Consider the following 25,955-nt stretch of genomic DNA (forward strand, 5'->3'; position numbering starts at 1 on the left):
ATGCACCAGGAGGTGGTTATTTCCTGCAGACGTTGCCAGCAAGGCATGAAAGCGGCTCCTGGCTGGACTGTCACCAGACTGTAAAGAGCACGAGCAGCAAGCGTGACCGCTTCCACAGTGACAGAGGGGAGGTCTGTGCGTCACGCAGGCCAGTCATTGTGTGTCGTGCCGCTCAGCGAGATGATTGATTGATAACGGGATGGTGGGATTTTCGTGCTAGGGTTTGATCATCACCAAAACGATTATCAAGGAGGACTGAGGGAGACTGGGGAATGGACGGGGTAGGGGGGGATGTCAGGAGTTCAATCCACCACCTCTCCACCCAACTGTTGCTCAATGGAACGAGACCACACAGCGCAAGTTGCACAGTTGCAAGAAAAAAGATTGTATGTTTTGAGGTTCTGCTTTTGGTGCATGTAATCATGATGACTATTACTCTGTCTCTCTCACTGTTTCTCTTTTTTCTCTCTTTTTTTTCTGTGTGCTTGCGCCGTTTTTCCACCATCAAACTGTATGGATGCCCATGTAAACAGAATTCTGCAGCAACGGATCACTTTCCAACACGAACATAAAAGATAGTTGGATAAACCAAATTATTTTGATCAGGAAATTCCAAAATCAAAGAACTATACTGACAAAATTCAACTGAGTTTGGTGATCAGATCAAGCATAGCCTTGTGCAGAATAATATAACCCTAGATCTCAAAATGTGTGTGTGTGTGTGTGTGCGTGTGTGTGCGTGCGTGTGTGTGTGTGTGTGTGTGTGTGTGTGTGCGCGCGCGCGCGCGTGTGTGTGTGTGTGTATATATATATATATATACACTCCTCCCCTTTCTGAGCTGACATAATTCCACTGGTGGGGTCTTGTTTGTGCAAAGTTTGAACTTTTGTCGCTTCAGTTTATGACGGAACTATAAAATCCTCTTCATGCATTAACAAGACAAAAAGCTTTGAAGCACTCCATCAACACCAGAAAATAAAAGCGAGATTAGGAGATTAACCGGGCAGATTGTCCCTTTCATCTCTTCACATTAAGCTCACGCCTGACACGTCCCATCAGACTGTGCAACACGAATATTGTCAGAGACCACACGCTCTCATCATCGTAAAGGCAGAAAACTGTCCACCCGATCTCCCGCCAGCACCCCCCTCCCCCCCTTCCCCCCAAAACACGAAAAAGTTTTGCTGTTTTTATTTCCGAATTTTGATGTCCTTTGTTTTGGTTTTGGGTGTTTTCTTATTTCGGTCTCCCTCCTTCCCAAAACCAGCTTGACAACAAACACAGCATACCAGCATACCATGGGAAAAGTTACTACCGGCCAGACAGCGTGCTGTTTTCAGTTATGCCTTTCCACTTTGTACTACGAAGTGGTTATTTCCTGCCGACATTGCGGGTTGGCAGCAATGCATGAAAGCGGCTCCTGGCTGAACTGTCACCAGGCTGTAAAAGAGCACAAGCAGTAAGCATGACCGCTTCCACAGGGACACAGGGAGGTCTGTGCATCACGCAGGCCAGTCACTGTGTGTCGTGCCGCTCAGCGAGATGATTGATTGATTGATAACGGGATGGTGTGCTTTTTCCGATTGAGTTTGATCATCGAGAAAATGATTATCAGGGAGATTATTGGGAGGTTTGGGGCAGGGAGATGGAGAGGGCAGTTCAGTAATATAGCCTCTCCACCCCATCCCCAAACTAACTGTTGAGCGAGACCACATAGTGAAGAGAGCAGTCTTTGGCGGGTCAATGGACGAAAGAAAATGATATGTTGTGGGGTTCTGCATATGGTGCATGTCATCGTGAGTATTATTGCAGTGTCTCTGCCCTTCTGTCTGTGTTTTGGGAGGTGGTCATTCACTGTGCACTTTGCAGACTGTCAGCAAGACATGAAAGAATTTCCGGACTGGAATGTCACTTGGCTGTAAAGAGCACGAGCAGCAAGCGTGACTGGTTTCACATGGATATAGATGGGGGCCTATGTGTTACACAGTCCAGTCATTGTGTGTCGTGCTGCTCGGCAAGATGATGATTGATAACAGTCAGGTGATCTTTTCAAACTAGATTCTGATCATCAGGAAAACCATGATCTGGGAATGAAGGGAGTTGTGGGGGACATCCTGACGGAGCAGTGGGTCAGAAATGCAAAAAAAGAAAAATCAGCGAATCTTTGCTCAATGGAGCGAGAAATTGCAGTTGTCTGGGGAGTGCCTTATTACTGTGTCTCTGTCCCCGTGTCTGTCACTCTCTTTCCCCCTGCCTAAGTTTTCATATGCATTCATGTGTGTGTGTGTGTGTGTGTGTGTGTGTGTGTGTGTGTGTGCATAAGCGCACATGCTTGTGTGTGTACGCATGTGTGTGTTTGTCATTTGCACGAAAAGCTGAAATCAGTAGGAACTCGTCCCCTGCTGCTTTGTCCATTTGGACCAAACTGTATGGATGTCCATGGAAATAGCAATTGTTCATTTATTTTTTATTTGTTCCAAATGAGTTATTCTTGTTAATTATTCTGCTTAGCCTTTCCGTTTTTTCTTTAATTTATTTGATGATTTTGTTAGGGTTGGGGTATTATAACATTGGTGACTGCCTGCACGGCTCTCCCAAGGCGTAAAAACACACGTCCAGAATCCTGTTGTCCAAGTGTTAGATCAGTTTGTTGTTTTTTTTGCAGCTTGATTGCTGAATTTAGATGATTCCTTTATTTTGGGTGTTTCCTTCTTCTTGTTTCTGCCTCTCTTCTCTCCAGTACCAGTTTGAACAGTCCTCAACATGGCTGCCGTCAACAGGACGTCATGCCTTCTCCTACTCTTCTTCCTTCTGCCTTTCTTCCCCCACTGACATCACTGATATGTACATGTGGTGTCAGTGCATTAACAGTTTCGTGCATGATCCCCCCCCCCTCCCTTCAGTTGTGATCAGTCTTTTTTTTCTCTTTTTTTTTAAGGATTTGTTGCTTGCTCAGTAAATGAGAATGATTGCAAAACCGTGTCTATCAACTGTGAACATGCATAGTTTGTTTGGCGAAAAAGAAAAAAAAAAGAAAAAAAAAGAGAAAACAAGTTTGAAATAAAGGTTATTGTCACACTGATGGGGTTTTGTTTGTGAAAAGATTAAACCTTTATTGCTTCGATTTGTGGCAGGACTGAATCCTTTGGGTATATTTCCAAATGATAAAAGCTTTGTAGCATGCTGTCATAATGGGACAAGGTACCAAGAAATGGAAACCTGCCTCTATCATATGTGTGCATGTAGCTCGCGCCTGTTATGACTTATCGGGTTATGACCTATCAGACTGGGCACATGAACCTGGCAAACACTTTCATCACCATCAAGGTGGAAAGCCAGCCTGAAGAAAAACATATATTAGGAAGACTTTATTACCGTAGTTAGACATCCTTTATTTTGGGTGCTTCCTTTTTCTCTCCCCCTCCTCTCCACCAGCTTGACAACGAACGCAACTTGCAAGCACGCAACGAACATGACTGCCATCAGTCGAACACTAAGCATTATGGGATTGCTAGCATAAGGTCCTCAGTTCTGCCCACCCATCATGTCCCACAATGCACCAGGAGGTGGTTATTTCCTGCAGACATTGGCAGCAAGGCATGAAAGCGGCTCCTGGCTGGACTGTCACTGGGCTGTAAAGAGCATGAGCAGCAAGCGTGACCGCTTCCACAGAGACGGGGGGAGGTCTGTGCGTCACGCAGGCCAGTCATTGTGTGTCGTGCCGCTCAGCGAGATGATTGATTGATTGATAACGAGATGGTGGGCTTTTTGTGTTAGAAATTGATTATCATGAAAACGTTGATATTGGGGGATTGGGGATTTGAGATGGAGGCAGAGGAGGAGCACAAGAGTACAAACCCCACCCTCCACCCCCGCCCTCAACCAACTCTTTTTCAGTTGAGCGAGACCACATAGTGCATTGGAAAGCAGTCTTTGGCAGGCCAGTAGCATGATTGGAAATGATATGTTATGGGCTTCTGCTTTTTGTTTACTGTGTCTCTGCCCCTGTGCTTGTGCACTGGCAGATAATCATTTCCTGTGCACGTTACGGGTCGGCAGCAAAACTTGAAAGTGGTTCTGCTCTTGGCTGTCACTGGGCTGTAAAGTGCATGAGCAGCAAGCGTGACTGATTTCAAATTGATGGATGGGGGTCTGTGTGTCATACAGGTCAGTCATTGTGTGTCGTGCCACACGGCAAGATGATTGATTGATGACGGACTGGTCAGCTTTTCAAACTAGATTCAGATTATCGGGAACGTGATGATCTGGGAATGAAAAGGACAGTGGAGGATGGTCTGTAGGGGGATGTGTGTGGCAGTCAGAAATGCTAAGACTTGTCAGTTGTTTCTCATCCCCTTTGTAAGCTGCAATTGTGTTATCTAAATGGTGTTATCAAGTGAAATTTTACGTTTATGATCGACTATGCCCCACTCTTTCACCATTTGTTTGTGATGGTGTTTGTTTTGTAAATTAGTCTGATTGCAAAACTGCATCTACCAGTTCAAATTCACAATGGATTTTGTTAGGGAAAGAAATATTTTTATCTACTTTTCAGCTCATTCTGATGGAGTCTTGTTCCGTTAATGGTGCATTTATACTACCTGTCAGTATAGTTCCAACAACAGCTTTGAATTACTCAACAATCCACATGGCACAGTGCAAGGGGAGGTTGGAGCGAGACATAATGAGAGGAACCTCACAGACCATCCCTTTGATCTGTGTGCATTAAGCCAGCGCCTGTCACGACCCATCAGACTGCGGGCACAACGAGCCGGGCCAGAGTGCACACACTGTCCTCGCCATCAAGGCAGAAAGCAAGCTTGAACAATATACAGGGAAGAGTTGATTACCGAAATTATATATCCTTTATTTGGTGTACTGTTTTTTTTTTTTCTGTCTCCGTCCTCTTCGATACCAGTTTGACACGAACGCAACATGCCAGCACGTCACGAACATGGCTTCCATTGGTTGGACACTACGCCTGATGGGATAGCGTGAGGTTCTCAGTTCTGCCCGCCCACTCTGTCCCACAATGCACCAGGAGGCGGTTATTTCCTGCAGACATTGCCAGCAAGGCATGAAAGCGGCTCCTGGCTGGACTGTCACCAGACTGTAAAGAGCACGAGCAGCAAGCGTGACCGCTTCCACAGTGACAGAGGGAGGTCTGTGCGGCACGCAGGCCAGTCATTGTGTGTCTTGCCGCTCAGCGAAATGATTGATTGATAACGGGATGGTACGCCTGTCGAGCTAGATTTTCATAATCACGAAAACGATGATGTGGGACGGTGGCAAGGGGGGGGGAGGGTAGGCACGTACTGAACAATGGGGATAGGTAGGGCGCTCAGAAACCCCCAACCTTACCTGTTGCTCACTGGAGTGAGACTGGGCAGCGGACAGTGTTCAACGGACAGCAGACAGAGGAAAATGACATGTTGTGGAGTTCTGCTTTTCAGCCACGTAATCAAGCGATTATTACTACTGCGTATATGCCTCTCTCTCTCTCTCTCTCTCTCTTGTCTGTCTCTCTGTCTCTGTCTGTCTGTCTATCTCTCTCTCTCTCTCTCTCGTTTGCTCTATACAAGCGTGCGTGTGTGTTTGACACTTACGTGACAAAAGCTGAAGCTGAATCATCCATTGTGTCCCTTGCCGTTTTATCTCTTGGTCGAATCTACGTTGATGACTTTAAAAATCTAGTATTTTATGGTTTGCTTGCTTAATCATTGTAATGGTTGAAAATGTAGACAGTTCTAAGGTACACTGAAAATGTAGACAGTTCTCAGGTACACTAAAACTGTAGACAGTTCTAGTAGTAGGCCTCCTTCAGTCATGGCTGACCATGGATAGAGTATATCCGACCTAATGTCTAATTGGGCTGTCTGCTTGGACCAAGCATCGTCGCCTGTGACAGTAGAGACCGATGCGAGGGAGACAGTCTCTGTCGCAGCGGTCACATGTGTAAGCTGAAGCTGGTCTCGTTGGCTGCCGTCCCTTTTCTGCGAGCTCGCTTTTCCGCTGCAGCAGCTGTTTGTCCTCACCAATCCGTAGCTGATTCTTGAGAGTGCTTCTCCAGCTGTTGTGGTCATCTGCAAGTTCCTCCCAGGACTCAGTGTTGATCTCAAGCTCCTTCATGTCACGTTTGCAAACGTCTTTGTATCTCAGCTGTGCGCAGCTGATGCTTCTCTGCCCTGTGCCACTCTCCATAAAGGATGTCTTTTGGGATGCGAGCATCTTCCATGCGGCAAACATGGCCCAGCCAGCGCAGCCGACGTTGTCTCAGCATGGTATACATGGTCGGGAAGCCAGCGCGAGTCACGACTTCAGTGTTTGTCACCTTGTCTTGCCAGGAGATGCCGAGTATGCGCCGTAGACTTCTCAGGTGGAAGGTATTGAGCTTTTTCTCCTGACGAGCATGTGTGGTCCACGCCTCACTTCCATACAGCAAGGTGTTGAGGATGCAGGCGTTGAATACAGCCATCTTTGTCTTCGTGGTCAACTTGGGATTTGTCCACACTCTGTGTGAGGCGGGCTAGCGTTGTGGCTGCCTTCCCGATCCTCTTGTCGATCTCGGTGTCAGGGGAGAGGTTGTCGGTAATGGTGGACCCAAGGTAAGTAAATTGATGGATGGCTTCAAGCTCGTAGTCATCAATGGTGATGGCTGGTGGAGAAGGCGTGTCTTGGCCTAGGACGTTTGTCTTCTTGAGACTGATGGTCAGACTGAAATCTTTGCAGGCCTGGGAGAAGCAGTCCATTAGTGACTGCAAGTCCCACTGGGTGTGGGTCACAACTGCAGCATCGTCGGCAAAGAGCATGTCTCTGATGAGGGCTTCACGGACTTTTGTCCTTGCTTTGAGGCGGGCGAGATTGAAGAGCCTGACATCTGATCTGGTCTGCAGGTAGATCCCTTCTTGTGCTGTGCTGAACGCATGCCTCAGGAGAAGAGCAAAGAAGATTCCAAATAGGGTGGGGGCGAGGACGCATCCTTGTTTGACACCGCCGCGTACGTCGAAGGGCTTGGAGAGCTCAAACTGCACTGTCCCTTTCGTGTTGGAGTGGAAGGACTCAATCAAGTTGTGCAGTTCGTGGGGGGGGGGGGGCAGCCGATCTTTCGAAGAGCCCTGAAAAGGCTGTCTCTGTTGACTAGCTCAAAGGCCTTGGTGAGATCAATGATTGCGACATCCTCTGCTCTCTGCACTTTTCCTGGATTTGGCGAAGGGAGAAGATCATGTCTACCGTGGATCTCTCTGCTTGGAAACCACACTGTGATTCCGGGTAAACGCGTTCCGCCAGTTTCTGCAGGCAGATCAGGAGGACCCGAGCGTAGACTTTGCCTATGATGCTGAAAAGTGAGATGCCTCTGTAGTTGTTGCAGTCACTCCTTTCGCCCTTGTTTTTGTACAGGATGATGGTCTTGGCGTCCCTCATTTTCTGCGGTACAGCTCCCTCATTCCAGCACTGACAGAGGACTGTGTGCAGAATATGCAGAAGAGTAGTCTTGCAGTGCTTAATGAGGTCTGGGGAAATTCCGTCAGTGCCAGGTGCCTTGCCTGATGTCAGGCTGTTAATGGTCTTGCTGAGTTCGGCCTCAGTTGGCTCTGCGTCAAGTTCTTTCATGACCGGCATGCACTTGATGGCATTGAGGGCTGAGTTGGACACCATGTTTTCTGTGGAGTAGAGGTCAGAGTAGTGTTCCCCTCATCTCTCTATCTGCTGGCTAGGATCGTTGATTACTTCCCCAGTAGAGGATTTGAGCGGGGCAGTCTTGCTCTGTGTTGGTCCCAGTGCCTTATTGATGCCATCATACATCCCACGGATGTTGCCTCTTTCAGCAGCATTCTGTATCTCTTCGCTGAGCTCTGTCCAGTACTCATTTGCACATCGCCTGGCGTTAAGCTGAACCTTACTCCTGGCGGCCCTGAGGATTTGCAGGTTCTTCTAACTGGGTGACCGTTTGTACTCGGCTAGTGCAGCGCGCTTGGCCAGAATACTGGGAGTCATCTCTGATGATTTGGCCTCAAACCAGTCGTGGGACTTCGCGGTTTTCTTCCCAAAGGTGGCCATAGCTATGCGGTGCATGGTGTCTCGTAGCATTTCCCATCTTTCTGTGGCAGAGTCTCTGGGCTGCAATGCATCGAATTCTCTCTCAAAGGCCTCTGCCAACTGTTCTACAAGGTCTGACGTCAATGCGAGAGTTCCCTTGTTTCTTTGAGCAGTGGAACTTCTTTGGCTGCAGTCTGATCTTGCAGCATACCAGAGAGTGGTCCGTGTCGCAATCTGCGCTGTGGTAACAGTGAGTGTGGAGAAGATTTTTGATGGCAGCTCGTCTTATACTAGGATCAGATCCAGTTGGTGCCAATGTTTTGAGCACGGGTGCCTCCAGGAGACTTTGTGTTGGGGCTTCGTCTTGAAGAAGGAGTTGGTGATGCACAGTTCATGGTAGGCACAAAACTCAAGTAGTCGCTGTCCGTTCTCATTCATTTTCCCCACTCCAAAGGAACCGAGACAGGAGGGCCACGAATCGTTGTCTCCACCCACTCTGGTTTATGCGAGATTTTCGCAGAACTCGTCCTTGGTGTCTGGAGAGGTGGACAGAGTTGGAGCATATCCGCTGACGAGAGTGAAATAGCCTTCGGAAGTGTTGAGGCGGAGAGTCAGGAGTCATTCTGAACCGCCGCTGCCTGGTTCGATCATGTTCAGCAGGCTGTTCCTGACTGCAAAGCCTACTCCGTATTCTCTTGGGGCATCGGAGGTCTTTACTTGCCAGAGGAAGGTGTAGTCCCTCTTTTTTTTAGTGTTCCCGAGTCAGCCAGCCGTGTTTCCTGCAGAGTGGCAGTGTCCACATTTAGTCTCTTTAGCTCGCTGTTTATGACGGCCGTCTTTCTGGCGTCAATGATGTCTTGCAGATCTTGGGAGAGCCCAGGCATCATTGTCCGGACATTCCAACAGGCCAGTTTCATTGTTGATCCGTTTCTTGAAGTTTTCTTTTTGCCTGGTGCGGAAATTAACGACCTGCTTGTCGGATATTCTCCTAATCTTCATACACCCACAGAAGAAGGCAGGTCGCGGCGGGACAGCACCTAATTGGCTGGGGACTGCCCAGCTTGGGCGGGCGGTAGCTGTCCAGTGGGACGCGAGGGTCCCTCCCACCGTCAAAAGCAATCCCTGGCGTCGGCTCTACGCCAATTGAGCACTAACTTAAAACCGGTAACTGTTGCTTCACGTGTTGTTCCGATCGTTAGTGCTAGTAGCGAAGCTGGAGTGTCCTCTCCAGGTTGTAGGTGCAAGGTGTTTGTGGATGGGTGGACGGATATAAGCCTGGGCAATATAATGTGGAAGACAGGCTGTTGCCCATGCAGCTTGTCCCCCCTCTCCACCTCGCTGACAGATCCAAAGGAACAGCAAGGCTGTTACGTTTTGGTGCCAACACGGCCGCAGGAGCTGCCGGAAAGTGACTAAAGTTTGCCATCCAACCGCCTTAAGGGCCCCGCACCGGATTTTCTGTCAGGGTTTACTCCCTTAGCTAGGTGGCCGCAGGTAGTTCTCCAGAGCTGGCGCCCTTTGATAGGTCATTTATTTCCACCGGGATGTCTAACCACCCTCCTCACCTTCCTCCTGAGAGGACTGGTGGGGGTGCTTGTTTAGTCGCCAGCAATTCGACCCTGTGACAGGTAGTACTGGGATCCAGGTTATCAGTAGCAGATATATCTATCTGACCTGACAGTTCTAAGGTACACTGAAAATGTAGACAGTTCTAAGGCACATGATAATTATGTAATGTAGATAAACACATCTACAGACATCAGTGTCCCGAGTCCCTGGATGCTTCAATCGACCCAATGGAATATCAATTAAAAGAAAAAATAGAAAGACAGAAAGAAAGGACAAAACACGTTCCATGAAAAGTAAATGCTGGTTTACTAAGGAAGTGCATTCGTTTTGTGATTTGGAGCACGAAACGCTCTGTATTGCTTGACGGAGGTAAACGGGATAAATATTAAAGTATTTTGATATAAACATGTAACGTAGTTGTATTCCATTTTAGATTAGAGGGTTGGGGAGGTAAATGGGAGGTGTAAACATAAGCAGATATCAATATAAAGTTAAACAGACTTCCTCCTCCGCCCATACACATGCCTGTCTCTCTCTCTTTCTCTCTCTCTCTCTCCCACTATCTATCTCTATCTGTGTGTGTGTGTGTGTGTGTGTGTGTGTGTGTGTGTTATACTCTGTCGAATCAACATTGATTTCCTCCTTTTATTCATGACCCTATCTGTCTCAAGGTGCGCACAAGCTCCTTACGGCAAGAAGTGAATGGAGGAAAGCCGTTTTGTCTGTCAGGCTTCCCGCAGGGAATGGATGAGTCTGCAGGAATTGATTTCTTAATCCTTCTGGAGCCTGTCTCAGGGGAAGATTAAGTTTGCCCCCGTGGTATCGTCTGTTAAGGGGGAGGGATTAATTTGGTCCTTCACCGGCTGAACACGAGTTACACGTCACTCCATGAGAGACGACAGCCACTCTAGATGATAAAGAGGATCGGGTGTGGGTGGGGCTTCGGCGGAAGGAAGGGGTTCTCATTTCCGAACACTTTTATCCACCTTCCCGGCGGCAGTTCTGCATTTTGTTTTGTAATCACTTTCATTTTATTTTCTGACCACTTTCACTTGCTTTCCATTGCTTTCTCTCCTCGTTGCTCCAGGGATGATGTAGTTCATGGCGATTGCGTCATTTTTTTTTTTTTGTTTTCGATGACTTTATTTGACGTCATTTTTGTGCTGACGTACTCATGGGTATTGTGGCGGAGGCGGGAAATGGGTGTTTGGAAAAGAAAGCGAGGGTGTGGGGAGCGTGGCCATCGTCTGCTTCCCGTTTCCTCTTGAAGCTGACGGTAAATAGATGGATCCTCACGCCTCGTCGCTACACATTAGTATTATTACTGGTATTGACTGTAATCTGGAGGGATGGCCGTGCACGCTTATACAAACACACTTTCACACACGTACAACCAGATCAGAGTCCCCAGCCCCTCCCCATTTCTCTCATTCCCATCCTCCCTCCCCTTCTCTCTTTCTCTCTGTTTAACTAATTTTTCTTCCTGTCTTTGCCTCTGTGTGTGTGTGTGTGTGCATGCGTGCGTGTGTACGCATATGTGTGTTTGTGTGTCTGTGTGTGTACGAGCATCTCTTAAACTAACATTGATTTATCTACCTCCCTTGCCCCACACCCTCTGATTAAACCCCTTTCCTCTCTTATAATGCACATAAACTCCTTTCGCAAAAAAGTGAATGGTGGAAAGCCGGTTTTGTCTGTCGGGCTTCCCCGCAGGGAATGGATGAGTCTGCAGGAATTGATTTCTTAATCCTTGTGGAACCTGTCTCCGGAGAAGATTAGGTTTGCCCCCGTGGTGTTGAGTGTTAAGGGGGTGGGTGGCGGGGAGATTAATTCGGTGCTTCACCGGCTGAACACGAGTCGCACGTCACTGCAGGGGAGACGACCCGATGGAAACGGAGGGAGTTGTTGGAAGGGATGCTGGGGTTCTTTTTCCAATCACGCTGATTCCATTTCCATGCGTGTAATTCTGCATTTTGTTTTGTGATCACTTTTGCGCCATTTTCTTACTACTTTCACTCAAGTTTTATTTCTGTTTGTACTCACTGACACTTATAGTCTTTTTCAGTTCCGTAATTGTGTGTGTTTGTGTGTGTGTGTGTGTGTGTGTGACGTTGCTTTGACGTCACTGGGGCTCACGCACTCATGGGTCTAATGTGTTGAATGTGGCCCTGCTTTCTCCATTTCCCGTGGAAAGATGGATAGATGGGACCTCACGCTCCGTCCTGTTTGATGTTTTTAACAGCACTGAATATGACCAAAAACGATTCATGGCACACACGTGCACAAACCCTGTCTCTTTTTCTCTCTGTCTCTTTCATGTCACTGTCTCTCTCTTTCTGCCCTGCCTGCCTGTCTGTCTCTTGTTGTTTTCTCTCTACAAAAACAGATAATGTACTCTACTACGTGATGATATGACGTGATATGATGATATGTAATGTCAACGAAAGCTTTTTTTGTTTGTTCGTTTGTTTGTATGATCACCACCGCCACCCCACTGTTCCCTTTGACATGAGCAGATGACAGGGCCCCGTTCAGGAAACCTCTTGTCTCGTGCTATCTTGTATTCTGTGTCTCTCTGTCTAAAAGCAGTGCAAACTCAGAGAAGCCAGTTACGGTGGTGGACTGCTCGTGTCGTCATATGACGTACCTGTCACTCTGCGAGCGACGAAAAGTCTTGCACGAAAGCAGGCCTGCACATCCTCCCCATTATGTGCTGGGTAGCCTGTTGGTTGCTATCTTTTTTTTTTTCAAAGAAGGGAATTTGTATTGTTTCATTATTTGCTTTAACCATTTCATTCGTTTATTATAATGGTTTGTTATGCAATGAAAGCAATTTGACACATTCACCCATGTCATAAGGACCTCATGACATTAAAGTGTCAAAGCGTCAAAGCATCAAGCACGTCTCTCTCTCTCTCTCTCTCTCTCTCTCTCTCTCTCTCTCTGTGTGTGTGTGTCTCTCTCTGTCTCTCTTTTTTTTTCTTATCTCCTTTTCTGTGACCCTTTTTTCCCTTTGATTCAGTCTTCTATTTTTGTCTTTCTGTCCATGTTTTATCAGATTTGCTTTCATTTTATTTTACTTTATTTCCCCCCTGAGACCTGACTAAGCGCTTTGGGTTATGCTGATGGTCAGGCATCTGAATGGCAGATGTGGTGTAGCGTATATGGATTTGTCCGAACGCAGTGACGCCTTCATGAGAAATTGAAACTGGAACTGTCCACCAGAGCTTATGCTTCTCTCAACGCGTGCGGTGTGTGTGTGTGTGTGTGTGTGTGTGTGTGTGTGTGTGTCAGAATGTGCGTATGCATATAATCCTTTATTAAATAGACATTGATTCCCTCTCCCACCCTCCCTCGCCCCTTACCCATTTTAAGACCCTCTCTTCTCTCACGCGGTGCATGCAAGCTTCTTTCGCCAAGAAATGGATGGATGAAAAGCAGTTTTTGTCTGTCAGGTTCCCTAAGGTAGTGGGGGAGTCTGCAGGAACTGATTCCTTAATCCTTCTGGAGATGAGTTGCCTGTGCGGTAATGAGCGTCAATGGGATTAACTTTGCCCGTCTGAACACGAGTCATACGTCACTTCTTTGCAGACGACGACGACACACCCCCTTTAGCTGCAAGTAGGAGATTGGGTAAGGAAGTGGATAGGGAGGTGGGGGTGGTGGTGGGGTGGGGGGGAGGCGGTCAATCACTTTTTCTCTAATTCGCTCATGTAGTTCGAGTCCCAGATTTGCACTCTCTCGGGCTTCGTTTCCCCACCCGTTCTTACGTCCATGTCTGTGCCTGACTAAGGCTGGACGATGTTGTAATTTCGATTACGTCATTTTGTTTTATCTGACGTTGTATAGCGTCATCAGTGGTGATGTTTCTGGTGGGTAGGCCTATTGTGGCAGAGGCGGGAACTGGGTGTTTGGAAAGGAAAGCGAGGGTGTGGGGAGCGTGGCCATAGTCTGCTTCCCGTTTCCTCTTGAAGCTGACGGTAAATAGATGGATCCTCACGCCTCGTCGCTTCACATTAGTATTATTACTGGTATTGAATATGACCATATGACCTCACACACACACACACACACACACACACACACACGCAATGACAGATATATCTTTCTTTCTTTTCTTTCTCCGTCTCTCTCTCTCACTCTCACGCACATGAACAATTACATCTCTCTCTCTCTCTCTCTCTCTCTGTCTCTCTGTCTTTGTCTGTCTCTCTCTCTGAGATTTATAAAGTAGGTCATTTGGACAAGGTATTGCGGAATGTGACCTAGTTTTCAGCTATTAGGACAGAGACATGTGCGTCCTAGGGTTGATTTTCAGATTCTGCAAACCAGGTAGAGTAATATTATATATATATATATATATATATATATATATATATATATTGCAGCGATTTCCACTTTTAGTAAATTCTTATTAATTTAGGTAGCCTACTAGACGGAACGAGACAACTATCTCCCTCCTTCCCTCCCTCTCCCTCTCTCTCTCTCAGATGATTTATTCATTGATAAGGCGACATAGGAACAAGGGACAGTCACAACATTTGATAATGTTAACATTACTTTACCAGTTGATTATGACACTACTATATCTCTGAAAAGCTTGTTATAAATTTATTACCATCACACGTGTATGTTTATCAGCAAACTAAATCAAAATAAACATTGAAATGTATATTTGGGATACATTTTACACGAATGTCACATAAAAGGGATATTTGAAAACAAAATGAACTTTGTCTTCAATCGATTATTCACACAATGCGAATAACATCAGAACTCTGTGCATTTTTGTAACAGTATTTTAGGTGTTCGTTTCGAATATATACCAAATGTAAACTATGACAAGATGATTATGCACACACACACACACACACACACACACACACACAGATAGATCGATAGATAGATAGATAAGTCGTGTCTGTTTCTCTGTCTCTCTGTCTGCAAACAACACTGTGCACAAAGTATGCTCACCCATCTATCCCTCTCTTTCTCTTCTCCTCCATTTCTGTCGGTGCGCGCGCGCACGCGCGCATGCTTGTCCTCTTTGACATCGGAATTGATTTTCCTCGCTTATTCACGACCCTTTCTTCTCATGGTGCATACAAGCCCCCTCCTGGCAAGAAGTGAATGGAGAAAAGCGGTTTTGTCTGTTGGGGTTCCCCTAGGAAGTGGATGAGTCTGCAGGAATTGATTTCTTAATCCCTCGGGAGCCTGTCTCTGTGGAAGATCAGGTTTGCCCTTGCGGTATTGAGTGTTAGGGGATGGGGGGATGGGATGTAGGTGAGGGGGGGAGGGGCGGGGGCAGGGTAGGAGGGGTAGGGCTAACGTAGACTTTCACCTTTCGGAGACGGTGATTCGCACTTTAGCTGCAGGTAGGAGATTTAATAGAAAGGAAGGCGGATGGACTTTTTAAAGTAATCATTTTGTCCCATTTCCTACTGTAGTTCCAGATTGAGCCCTGTAATCACTTCCGCTTTATGTCAACAGTTCAACAGTCTCACCCCCACCCCCCACCTCCCTCCTCTCCACCCTGTCCTTTTTATTGCTGCTTCTTGGCAAAACCTGCATGGTCGTGGTCATTTCAGTTCCGTCATTTTCACTGTGACGTTGTTTTGACATTGGTGCTGACGCACTCCCGGGTTTTATGGCTGGGACTGGAAATGGTCCTGGAAAGGAAAGCGCTGATGAAATCTGGTTTACCTCCATTTCCCGTGGACCAGACGATGGATAGATTGGTCACGCGTTCACTGATACACATTCATACAGAACTCTCTCTCTCTGTCTGTCTGTCTGTTTGTCTCTCTTTTTTGTTTGTTCGCTCGCTCTTATTCACGAACGTGACATAGACAGTGGGTCAATCACCGACAGTAGATTACGGTGGCTGGGTTCGATAATTGCACGGTAAAAATTATTCGTGTCCACATCAACTGACAGATCAGTGCAAAGGCGACTGAGCGACAACCACAGAAGTACAGCTTTGGGAAAGTTGGTTTTACATAACAATGCAAATGTATTATTAAGTGAATCGGATGGTTTAAGGATAGCTCAAGTGATGAAGACTGTACATAGGCATTCTGGTCCGAAAAACAAGGCGAAACTGAATATTGTGTAAAGTGTTGTCTGATCCTCGAAAACTTGGAAAGGTCCACATCATTCAGCACACTGACACCAAGCACATGCAGAACGAGAGCTTCGAGCACTTCATGGTCTGATGCAGTGTTGGGGTGATGTGGCTGTTGCTTTGCCTCGCCATGCCGACTGTGTCATCTGTCAGTCACAGTTCACATGTTAACAGTTGAAACCGTTCATTGAGATTGTGCATTAAAAACATAAAACAGCAGTGTCATGGTTACCATATCTGTAACATCTCGCATGCTACTGTTCATTCTATCGCATTGGAGAATGGACCAGACAGCTTGATAGTAAAACATTTCGTCAGTTCGTTTCAATGCTCTCTCTCTGTCTCTGTCTCTGTCTCTCTCTCTTTACCTACTGTCGTGTGTGTGTGTGTGTGTGTGTGTCTGTGTGTGCACGCTCCTGCTCTACCCTCTCTCATGCCAACGATGATTTTCCATTTTATATTAAGGCCCATTCTTCTCTCTGAGCATACAAGCACCTTTCGGCAGGAAGTGAATGAATGAAAGCAGCATTGTCTGTCGGGTTTCCCCAAGGAAGTGGATGAGTCTGCAGGAATTGATTTCTTAATCCTTCTGGAGCCTGTCTCTGGGAAAGATTAGGTCCCCCACCCCTCCATCCCCCACCACACCCGCTGGTGTTGAGTGTTAAGGGGGTGGGATTGACTTGGCCCTTCACCGGCTGAACACGAGTCATACCTCTCTCGCCGGGAGAAGACGCGCCGATTGCAGTTTTAATGTCAAGCGTGTTATCATTTTCCACTTCATGTGCAACACACTTTCACTGTTCTTTCCCGTCATTGTAAGACTGGCTCGATCGTGGTCATTTTGGGGTCAGCTTTGCTACAAGCGAAATGATGTGATCTTATTTTACATAAAGACAATGTCACAGGGGAAAGTGCTTTTACCATGACAACAACCGTGCATCCGAATCCTGTATAAGAGCACACAGACGGACAGAGGGAAAGGGAGGGGGGGGATGAGGAAGTGTAAATGGGTGCAAAATGAAGTGCAATTGATTTATACAAGCATCAATCTCGACGTGTGAAAAGGACCCCAACAGGATGAAAGTGATTGTACAAGAGAAACCTTACACCCACACCCACCTCCTGACACCCCCACCCCCGTCCCCTACCTCCGTCCACTCTCTTCCCTCTTGCACGTGGAATACGTGTCGCTTCCCCGTGCCGCGATGCATGACGAGTGTCCAGCCGGTGAAAGGCCAAGTTAATGCCACCCCCTTAACGCTTAACATCACGTGGGAGAACCTAATCTTCCCCTGAGACAGGCTCCAGAAGGATTAAGAAATCAATTCCTGCAGACTCATCCATTCCCTGCAGTAAGCCCGACTGACAAAACTGCTTTCCACCATTCACTTCTTGCCATAAGGAGCTTGTGTATTGTGAGAGAGGAAAGGGTCATGACTAAAGGGAGGAAATCGATGTTGATGCGCGAGAGGATAAACACACACACACACACACACACACACACACACACACACACACGCACACACACACACACGCACACACACAAACACACACACACACACGCGCGCGCACGCACGCAGCATGCACATACACATACAATGTATGTGCGAGTGTGTGCGTGTGTGCGTGCATGAGTGTGTGTGTGTGTGTGTGTGTGTGTGTGTGTGTGTGTGTGTTTCTGTCTGTCTGTGTAGGAAACGTGGGGTAAAACTAGTTAAAAGGACACGAATGGATAACAGATAAAGCTGATACGCTGCCCACTCTTGACACATGGGTGGTTGTTCTGTTACAGGTGCGCTCCAACCTGACCACTAGCTTGTGACACTGGACCTCAGACCACGTGCATACCCTTCACACATTGGACACAGAGCGAGACTTACGCTTCACGTTCGTTACGTCCTTGGTCGTCGACTGCATCTCCACGTCACAACACGTCACGATTGTTCACATGACGTCATAGGACGCGTCATTGGTTGTCTAATTTCCGTTCGCGGACCGATTCCGACGACAGTGGTCATGGAATAAAATGAAAGGTTGTGACAGTGCAGATGTTTTTGGGCAGTATTGATCCTGCGTCATAACGTATCATCTGAAGGCAATGAGGCTTACATATCCATTACAGATATAAGAAAAATAAATTGTGTTGAACTTGTTTGACAGTGAATCTCCGATTTCCAGTAATGTTACAATACTCCCACCGCTCCTGTAACGTATTTGCATGAGGAGCAAAGAGATGACAACGTGAAATAGATCACGGGCAGGTATTAAGTTCGTTACCTGGTGCAGTGAAGAGGCTGTAAGAGAACGAAAGAAATCAATATCAGAAAAAAAAAGAAAAATGAGGAATTAGTATCACAATGCTTGGAACGTAGGAACCCCCCCCCCTCCCCTCCCCTCGGCTGCAAGCGATCCGGACTAAAGCTGGTTTGCCAGCAGCAGCAACAACAGCCGTGCCGTCGTTAGAAATGCTGAAGTATTCTGACAGTGACAGAGAGAGGACTCGGGGAATCTGCAGATGAATAGAAATTCTCATCGATTTTCTCTTTCATCTTGCTTGATGAACAGACCCACGTGCACTGATTAGGGAGTTGCTGTGCCGTTTTCATTTCCACCCAGGAACAGGCTCGTTTGATCTTTCAAAAGAGTTGTGCGTGTGTCTTTCATCTTGATTAAAAGATCCCGTTTGTTGTTTGGTAAGGGGTTTTTTTTGGACACGTATTTCATCGGTCTTGGTAACCAAGAATACACCTTACAATGCCCGGTTCATTCAATGACCAGAACACGAGCTGTACCCACACGTCGCTTCATCGTGAAATGTGTTACAGACAGAACCATACTGCTCATCTTTCCTGGTAACCACTGCACTCAAAGACTTTACGTCGACTCATATCGAACACCATTTCAAGAATCGATCAGGTAAATAACGTACAGGTTCAGATTTCACTCGGTATTAACTGACAGCTGACTTGTCTGAGACTTGACCCAACACCTTTCCTTACCTCCTCCCCTCTCCCCCATACCCCTCACACACACACACCCCTAACGCCCCCTCACTCCCCCCTGCCCCCAACAGCAAGGCAGGCAGGCGGAACGCCCATCCAAACGTGTCCCGACCTCCGTCAGGCAAGAGGCGCGCCGCACGTGCCATCCATCGGCAGCTAGTGATGGGGATGAAAATGTCACGCGGGCGGTCGAGGTTACTCAATTATTGAAGCGGAAAATAACGGGAGCCGTGCAGTGAAAAGGAAGCAGCTTGTGAAGTGACGCTTTCAAGCTCGGCTTTTAGAATTTGTTTCTTTGGTGTTTTTTGTTGTTGTTTTAGATTTCATATATTTATTTTCCCCAATAGTGTTTTTTTTTTTCCTTTCTCCTTCCTCTCAATTCATTTCCGTCTGGGAAGTGGAAGGCAGATAATTCATCAATGCTTTCTTGGTTGTGATCTTCATTCTGGACGAAAACAGCAAAGAGAACTGATCTTTTTTCTTGTTTATTTAAAAAAACAACAACAAAAAAACAAAAAAAACCCAACTTCTTCCCCTTCTCTGAAAATAGAAGGAAAAAAGCAGTGAAGTGACGAAATGAGCGGAACTGGGTGAGCTGATTCTGTGACTCTGGATACAGTTTTTTTGGGGGAGGAGCAGACGAAACGTTGAAGGTGGTGTGTTTGCTCGCTTTAAAAAGAGGTGTGTGGCCTGGAAGTTGGCTTGCCGTGATGGTGGAGAGATTAACGTGTTCACGTGTGTCGGGGAACAACTGTCGCCTTCTGTGAGCAGCACTGTAAGCACGTGTTTTATTTGGTCTTCTTTTTCTGTTTGTTTTTCTTTCATGTGCTATTTTGCACTTCTAACCCTTTTCGTTTTTGTTTGTTTATGTTTTTAAATCTTCGTACTCTCTCTCTCTCTCTCTCTCTGTGCATCTGTCCGCATGTCTCAATCTGTCCACCTCTCTGTCTCTGTCTCTCTCCGCATCTCGCTCTCTCTCTTTCTCAATCATTTATACCCTGATATTTCTCTTTTGAATGTATATGTGGTCGTGGTGGTGGTCCTGCTGGTGGTGGTGATGATGATGATGATAATGATGATATGTGTGCATGTGTGTGTGTGTGTGTGTGTGTTGCCCCTGATGGCTGGATTTTTTTTTTTTTTTTTTTTACACAATTTTTATCCCACGACCCTGGTGTAATAAAAATTCGGTTCGTTTCCTTTCATTTCAATGTGTCCATTACACTCTCTGCCCGTCTCTCCCAGTCTGCCCATGTCTGTCTCTTTCTCTGTCTCTGTTTCCCTCTCAGCCTGAATCTGTCAGTCTCTGTCTTTCCTACCTATCATTCCGTCCTCTTTCCACTCTCTCCACCACTCTTGCGACAATAGATTTCCAACACTCTCTCTTTCCATCTCTGCTCTCTCTCCGCATCCGCATCTCTCTCTCTCTTAGCTAGACATGTGGTTTAGTGGATGCTGTTGTATCTTATTTGCTGTTGTGTTGTATGTTTTTTTTATGTGGGATATTGTGTCATGCATATTATGCTTTTCAAAATGTGATTCATGTTCACACCCCTTCAAATGGGGCTTTGGCCTTACTGAATAAAATTATGTTATGTTGTCTCTCTCTCACCCTCTCTCTCTTTCTCTCGCTTTCTCCCTCTCCCTCTATCTGTCTCTCTCTAATCTCTCTCCCTATCTCTCTTTCTCTCGCTATCTCTATCTCTCTCTCCCCCCCTCTCTCTCTCGATACATACCTCTCTCTCTGTCTCTGCCTCTGTATGTCTGCCTGTCCCTTTGTTTCTCTGTCAGTCTGTCTGTCTGTCTGTCTGTCCCTCTCTGTCTGTCTGTCTCTCACTTTCTCTCAACTTTTTATTCACATCATTTCTCATATCACTTTACCCCATATACTTATGTATATAGCGAGGGTGAGGTAAGTACACATACATACATATTACTGTATTCTCCCTCTCTGTCTCTGTCTCCAGTCTCTCTCTCTCCCTTTCTCTCTCTTTTTCTTTCTCGTTCTTTTTCTTTCTCCACCCCCACCACCCCCTCTTTCTCTTCTTTCTCGCTGCTCCATACAGTCCTCAGCAGTCTATATTGGCCAGACTCATTTTGTTGCAGTGCCGGGTCTCGAAGCAGAAGAAGGAGAAGAAGGAAGGGGAGTGCGCTAATTGGAGAGTGGCCACAGGCATCGCCACAAGTGGGTGGTGGAGGAAATCTCTCCCACACCCGCACCCCAATCTGGAAATGCCCCGGTCTTTCCACGCACCCCCCAATAGAAAGTGGGACAGAGCGAGGGGAGAGAGAGTGCTGCTTGCGCCGATCCCCGGGACTGAAAATGTGTGACAAAAAAGACGCTGGGTTTGGTGTGGTGGATGGTGGGGGAAGTGAGTGTTGAGGGGAAAGCTTGTGATGCCGGAGAAAGGTCTAATCAGAAGATGTGGGCGACGTTCATTGCGGAGGAAAGTGTTGATTTGGCGGAGTGCTGAGTGCGCCAAACGGGTGATCAGGTCGGGGCAGGAGCCGAGATGCCATATTTGCCCTTTGCCCCCCAGGCTGCTGCCGTCGCCATGGCAACGTTTTGGTCTCATGATTTGCCCATGGGCTGAGGTTTGTTGGGACTCTCAAATCGGTGCTGACCTACTTCGGAAGTTGAAGATTGTGGGGGTGTGGAGTCAAAAGCTGGCCATTGCCGTGAGAGGGGTGAATGGAGGACGTGAACTGGACAACGACATGACGCAACGCAGTACAGCTTGGAAGCTTTCCTGAACGTGCACGTGCATGAAGACGTTTGTGTGAAGACCTGGGGAAGTGATCGTGTTGCACAGGAGTTTGTCACTGTACTTGTTGAAGACAACTGTAAGACGCGATGTCGGAAAGTTTTGGGATTTGATCCAGAGGTTGTGTGTGTGTGGCTGACTGCATTGACGACGTGTACTGTAGAACACCAGGAAAAGAGCACGCAGAAAAGTCAGCAGAACCATGGACTCCTTCACACTCATGTTTGGCTGGACAGACACAGTAATTATGAGTTGAGCTGAACACAACTTGAACTCGCTGGATTCTGAGATAGTGTTACTCAGGCATCTTTGCAAAACTAGGGAAAAAAGTGATGGCAAACCCCACACAAGAGGCTACGAGTTGATGGCAGTGATATTGTCCGACACGCAGAACATGTTTTACTTGTTTGCTATGATAATTATTGCAGCGTCGTCAGTACTCAGTCGAACATTTTTTCATTAAAATAACAGTCCCAAAATATCGCCAGAACCAAGAAAATACATGCAGGGTAGTTATTGTATGACTGCAAAGTATTTTTTGGTCAGAGGTCTCACCCATAAACACAACGACAAGCACACGACATAAAAACCACCGTCTGTCGACCTATTCAATATTCAGTCGACAGCTGAAACAAAAATACCAGCGACCATTAACCTATACAGTGTACAGCCCATAGCTGAAGCAGACATGTGTTAATCCCCCAAACACTGTTTTTAGATAACACAGTGTAACCACTTCTGACAGAAGACATACACACTCACCATGGGCAGAGGAAGAGCAGGGATGCTGGTCAGGCGTTACCGAGGACTGCTGATGACCTTGGCCTTTGTGGTGTCCGTGACCTTGCCCCAGTCGGCGGACACGGCCTTCCGGTCAGGGCTGAGGGGCAGTGGCATCAACGTGGAGAAGACGGACAAGTCCGGTAACTCCACCAAGGTGGTGGTCAAGGCGTTCATCGAAGGGGATGTGATCCTGGGCGGGTTGTTCCCCGTGCACCACACCACAGGCAAGTCGTCCGGGGAGTACTGCAGCGGCCTGCAGCATGACCGGGGCATCGAGCGGCTGGAGGCCATGCTCTTCACCATCGACGAGATCAACCGGAACAGAACCTTGCTGCCCGGCATCAAGCTGGGCGCTAACATCTTCGACACGTGCGGCATGGCCACGCACGCCCTGGAGCAGTCGCTGGAGTTCATTCGGGGCTCCTTCACCACGCTGGACTCCACCGAGTTCATCTGCAACGACGAGTCCCAGGCCACGCCCCGGATCAAGGGCAAGCCCGTGGCGGGGGTCATCGGGGGCTCCTACAGCTCCGTGTCCATCCAGGTGGCCAACCTCCTCCGCCTCTTCAAGCTGCCGCAGATCTCCTACGCCTCCACCAGCGCCTCGCTGAGCGACAAGACTCGCTACGACTACTTCGTGCGGACCGTGCCCCCGGACGTACTGCAGGCCAAGGCGCTGGTGGACATCGTGTCGGCCTTCAACTGGACCTACGTGTCCACCGTGCAATCCGAGGGCGAGTACGGCAAGTCGGGCATGGACTACTTCAAGCAGGAGGCGCGCGCCAAGAACATCTGCATCGCGGCGTCGGTGGAGATCCCGGAGAAGGCGACGAGCCTGGAGTACGACAAGGCCATCACGGAGATCCTGACCAAGGAGGAGGCCCGCGTGGTCATCGTCTTCGTGCGGACCGAGGACGCCGTGGGGCTGCTGGACGCCGCCACCCGAAGGAACTCCTCCAACAGGTTCATCTTCGTGGCCAGCGACGCCTGGGGCAACAGGGCGGCCCCCGTGCAGAACAACCAGCTAGTGGCGCAGGGAGCCATCACGTTAGAACTGCAGTCCATTGCCATAGAAAAGTTCGAGAACTACTTCCTGGACCTCAACCCCCGCTCCAACCTGCGCAACCCGTGGTACAAGGAGTACTGGGAGGAGGTGCACAAGTGCCGCTGGTTCAAGTCCTCGGACGGTGTCCGGCAGTGCTCGGGCAACGAGCGCATCAACCGCAAGTTGGAGAACCAGGAGAGCAAGGTGCAGTTCATCTACGACGCCGTGTACGCCCTGGCCATCGCCCTGCACCGCATGCAGGAGCACCTGTGTGGGCCCCGCGCCTGGGGGGTCTGTGACGACCTCAAAACCATCGACGGCGAGAAGCTGCTCAAGGACTACCTGCTCAACGTCTCCTTTCATGGTGAGTCACACCGCGGCCTGTTGGATGGGTTGGGTTGGGGTGGGGGGGGGCGGAGGTGGGGGAGTAGAGTGATGGCGAGAGAGGCAGTGTAGGGAGGTAGAGAGGAGTGGGTGAGAGGGGGAGAGAGAGAGAGAGAGAGTTTCAGATAAGTAAAGAGAGAGAGAATCTTTGTGACTGCCTTGTTGGTTACTTCGTCAGTGTGCTTGTCCGTCCCTTTCCAGCCTGACTCTTTTCACCATCACCACTGCCCTCCCTATCCCACTCTTTCTTCCTTACTGCGTTTTCATGCGTCCTGTCTGTCGGCATCTCTCTGATATTCTCTGTTTTCATGCGTCCTGTCTGTCGGCATCTCTCTGATATTCTCTGTTTTCATGCGTCCTGTCTGTCGGCATCTCTCTGATATTCTCTGTTTTCATGCGTCCTGTCTGTTGGCATCTCTGATATTCTCTGTTTTCATGCGTCCTGTCTGTCGGCATCTGTGATATTCTCTGTTTTCATGCGTCATGTCTGTTGGCATCTCTGATATTCTCTGTTTTCATGCGTCATGTCTGTTGGCATCTCTCTGATATTCTCTGTTTTCATGCGTCCCGTCTGTCGGCATCTCTGTGATATTCTCTGTTTTCATGCGTCCTGTCTGTTGGCATCTGTGATATTCTCTGTTTTCATGCGTCCTGTCTGTTGGCATCTGTGATATTCTCTGTTTTCTTGCGTCCTGTCTGTTGGCATCTCTGATATTCTCTGTTTTCATGCGTCCTGTCTGTCGGCATCTCTCTGATATTCTCTGTTTTCATGCGTCCCGTCTGTCGGCATCTCTGTGATATTCTCTGTTTTCATGCGTCCTGTCTGTTGGCATCTGTGATATTCTCTGTTTTCATGCGTCCTGTCTGTCGGCATCTCTGATATTCTCTGTTTTCTTGCGTCCTGTCTGTTGGCATCTCTGATATTCTCTGTTTTCTTGCGTCCTGTCTGTTGGCATCTCTGATATTCTCTGTTTTCTTGCGTCCTGTCTGTTGGCATCTCTGATATTCTCTGTTTTCATGCGTCCTGTCTGTCGGCATCTCTGATATTCTCTGTTGTTGGTTTTTTGCGTCCTGTCTGTCGGCATCTCTGATATTCTCTGTTGTTGGTTTTTTGCGTCCTGTCTGTTGGCATCTCTGATATTCTCTGTTGTTGGTTTTTTGCGTCCTGTCTGTTGGCATCTCTGATATTCTCTGTTGTTGGTTTTTTGCGTCCTGTCTGTTGGCATCTCTGATATTCTCTGTTGTTGGTTTTTTGCGTCCTGTCTGTTGGCATCTCTCTGATGTTCTCTGTTTTGTTGTTGTTGTTGTTTTTGCCTCTTTCTTCTTTCCTGTCTTCATTCGTCTTTTTCTCATACTTTCATTATGCCAAGAGATCTAATTCTACAACTTTCTGCATGCATTCTGATTCATGAAACACCATGTCGGGCTTGTGGTCCTTTGTTAACATGTCAGCAATCTGTTTTCTCTGGATTTAGTTCAATCGATTTTAATCTATCTATCTATCTGTCTATCTATCTATCTACACACATATATATATGATTATCATAACTATATAATAATTATTAGTATGGTTATATATAATGATAATAATAATAATAATTATTATTATTATTATTATACAGCGGTTAACTGATTATCAGACTGACAGGCAACAGACCACAGAACTATTGCAGATCATCAGTTTCGCAATCTTACGCTTGTGTCGCAGGTATTGAAAATGAACACAAACACGCAGTTGAACTCTACACATCGTTCTACGCATATGCACTTGCGCACATACACTTACACATGAAGGCACAGGCATTGTTTGAAAGTTAAAGCGGCCTACAACGTGATGTAGTAATACTGCTCTGGCCCCCCTCTCGCTCAGTCCTGTACGTTGTGACTTGTTTGTGTTCGATTCTCTCTTCCTCCCCAGCATTCTTCTTCCCCCTTTTTACTTTTTCCTCTCAGTCTTCCATTCTTTCTTTTCCCTTCTTTTCTTTTTCTATACACTCACAATGACGGCAACAAACCTCTAAATTGCATTCTGGGAGGCAGAGATTGGGACGTGTCTTTAACCTCCAGTCCATCACAAACGAAGCGAGTTGTTTCACTGTCCCGGTCACTGGGTGGCGTTGTTGTCAGTCAAGGGGCAACCCCCCACCCCAGACCCCCAGTTGCCCCGCCCCCACCACCCCCCACCCCAGACCCCCAGTTGCCCCGCCCCCACCACCCCACATCCCTATCCCCAAGTGAACGCTCA

The 25,955-nt window shown here is 47.6% G+C and overlaps 1 protein-coding gene across 1 annotated transcript in view; it reads left to right on the forward strand.

Moving 5' to 3' along the window:
* Positions 1-25,955, forward strand: part of LOC143284768 (metabotropic glutamate receptor 3-like) — a 269,000-nt gene that overhangs the window by 72,660 nt on the left and 170,385 nt on the right. The window contains exons 4-5 of the mRNA XM_076591738.1: positions 17,524-19,508; positions 20,840-23,690. Of these exons, the coding sequence (XP_076447853.1) occupies positions 22,262-23,690 (1,429 nt within the window). The 5' untranslated portion in view covers positions 17,524-19,508; positions 20,840-22,261. The remainder of the gene's footprint in view (positions 1-17,523; positions 19,509-20,839; positions 23,691-25,955) is intronic.

The sequence above is a fragment of the Babylonia areolata genome, chromosome 8 (genome assembly GCF_041734735.1).
Source record: "Babylonia areolata isolate BAREFJ2019XMU chromosome 8, ASM4173473v1, whole genome shotgun sequence".
NCBI classification, from domain to species: Eukaryota; Metazoa; Mollusca; class Gastropoda; order Neogastropoda; family Buccinidae; genus Babylonia; species Babylonia areolata.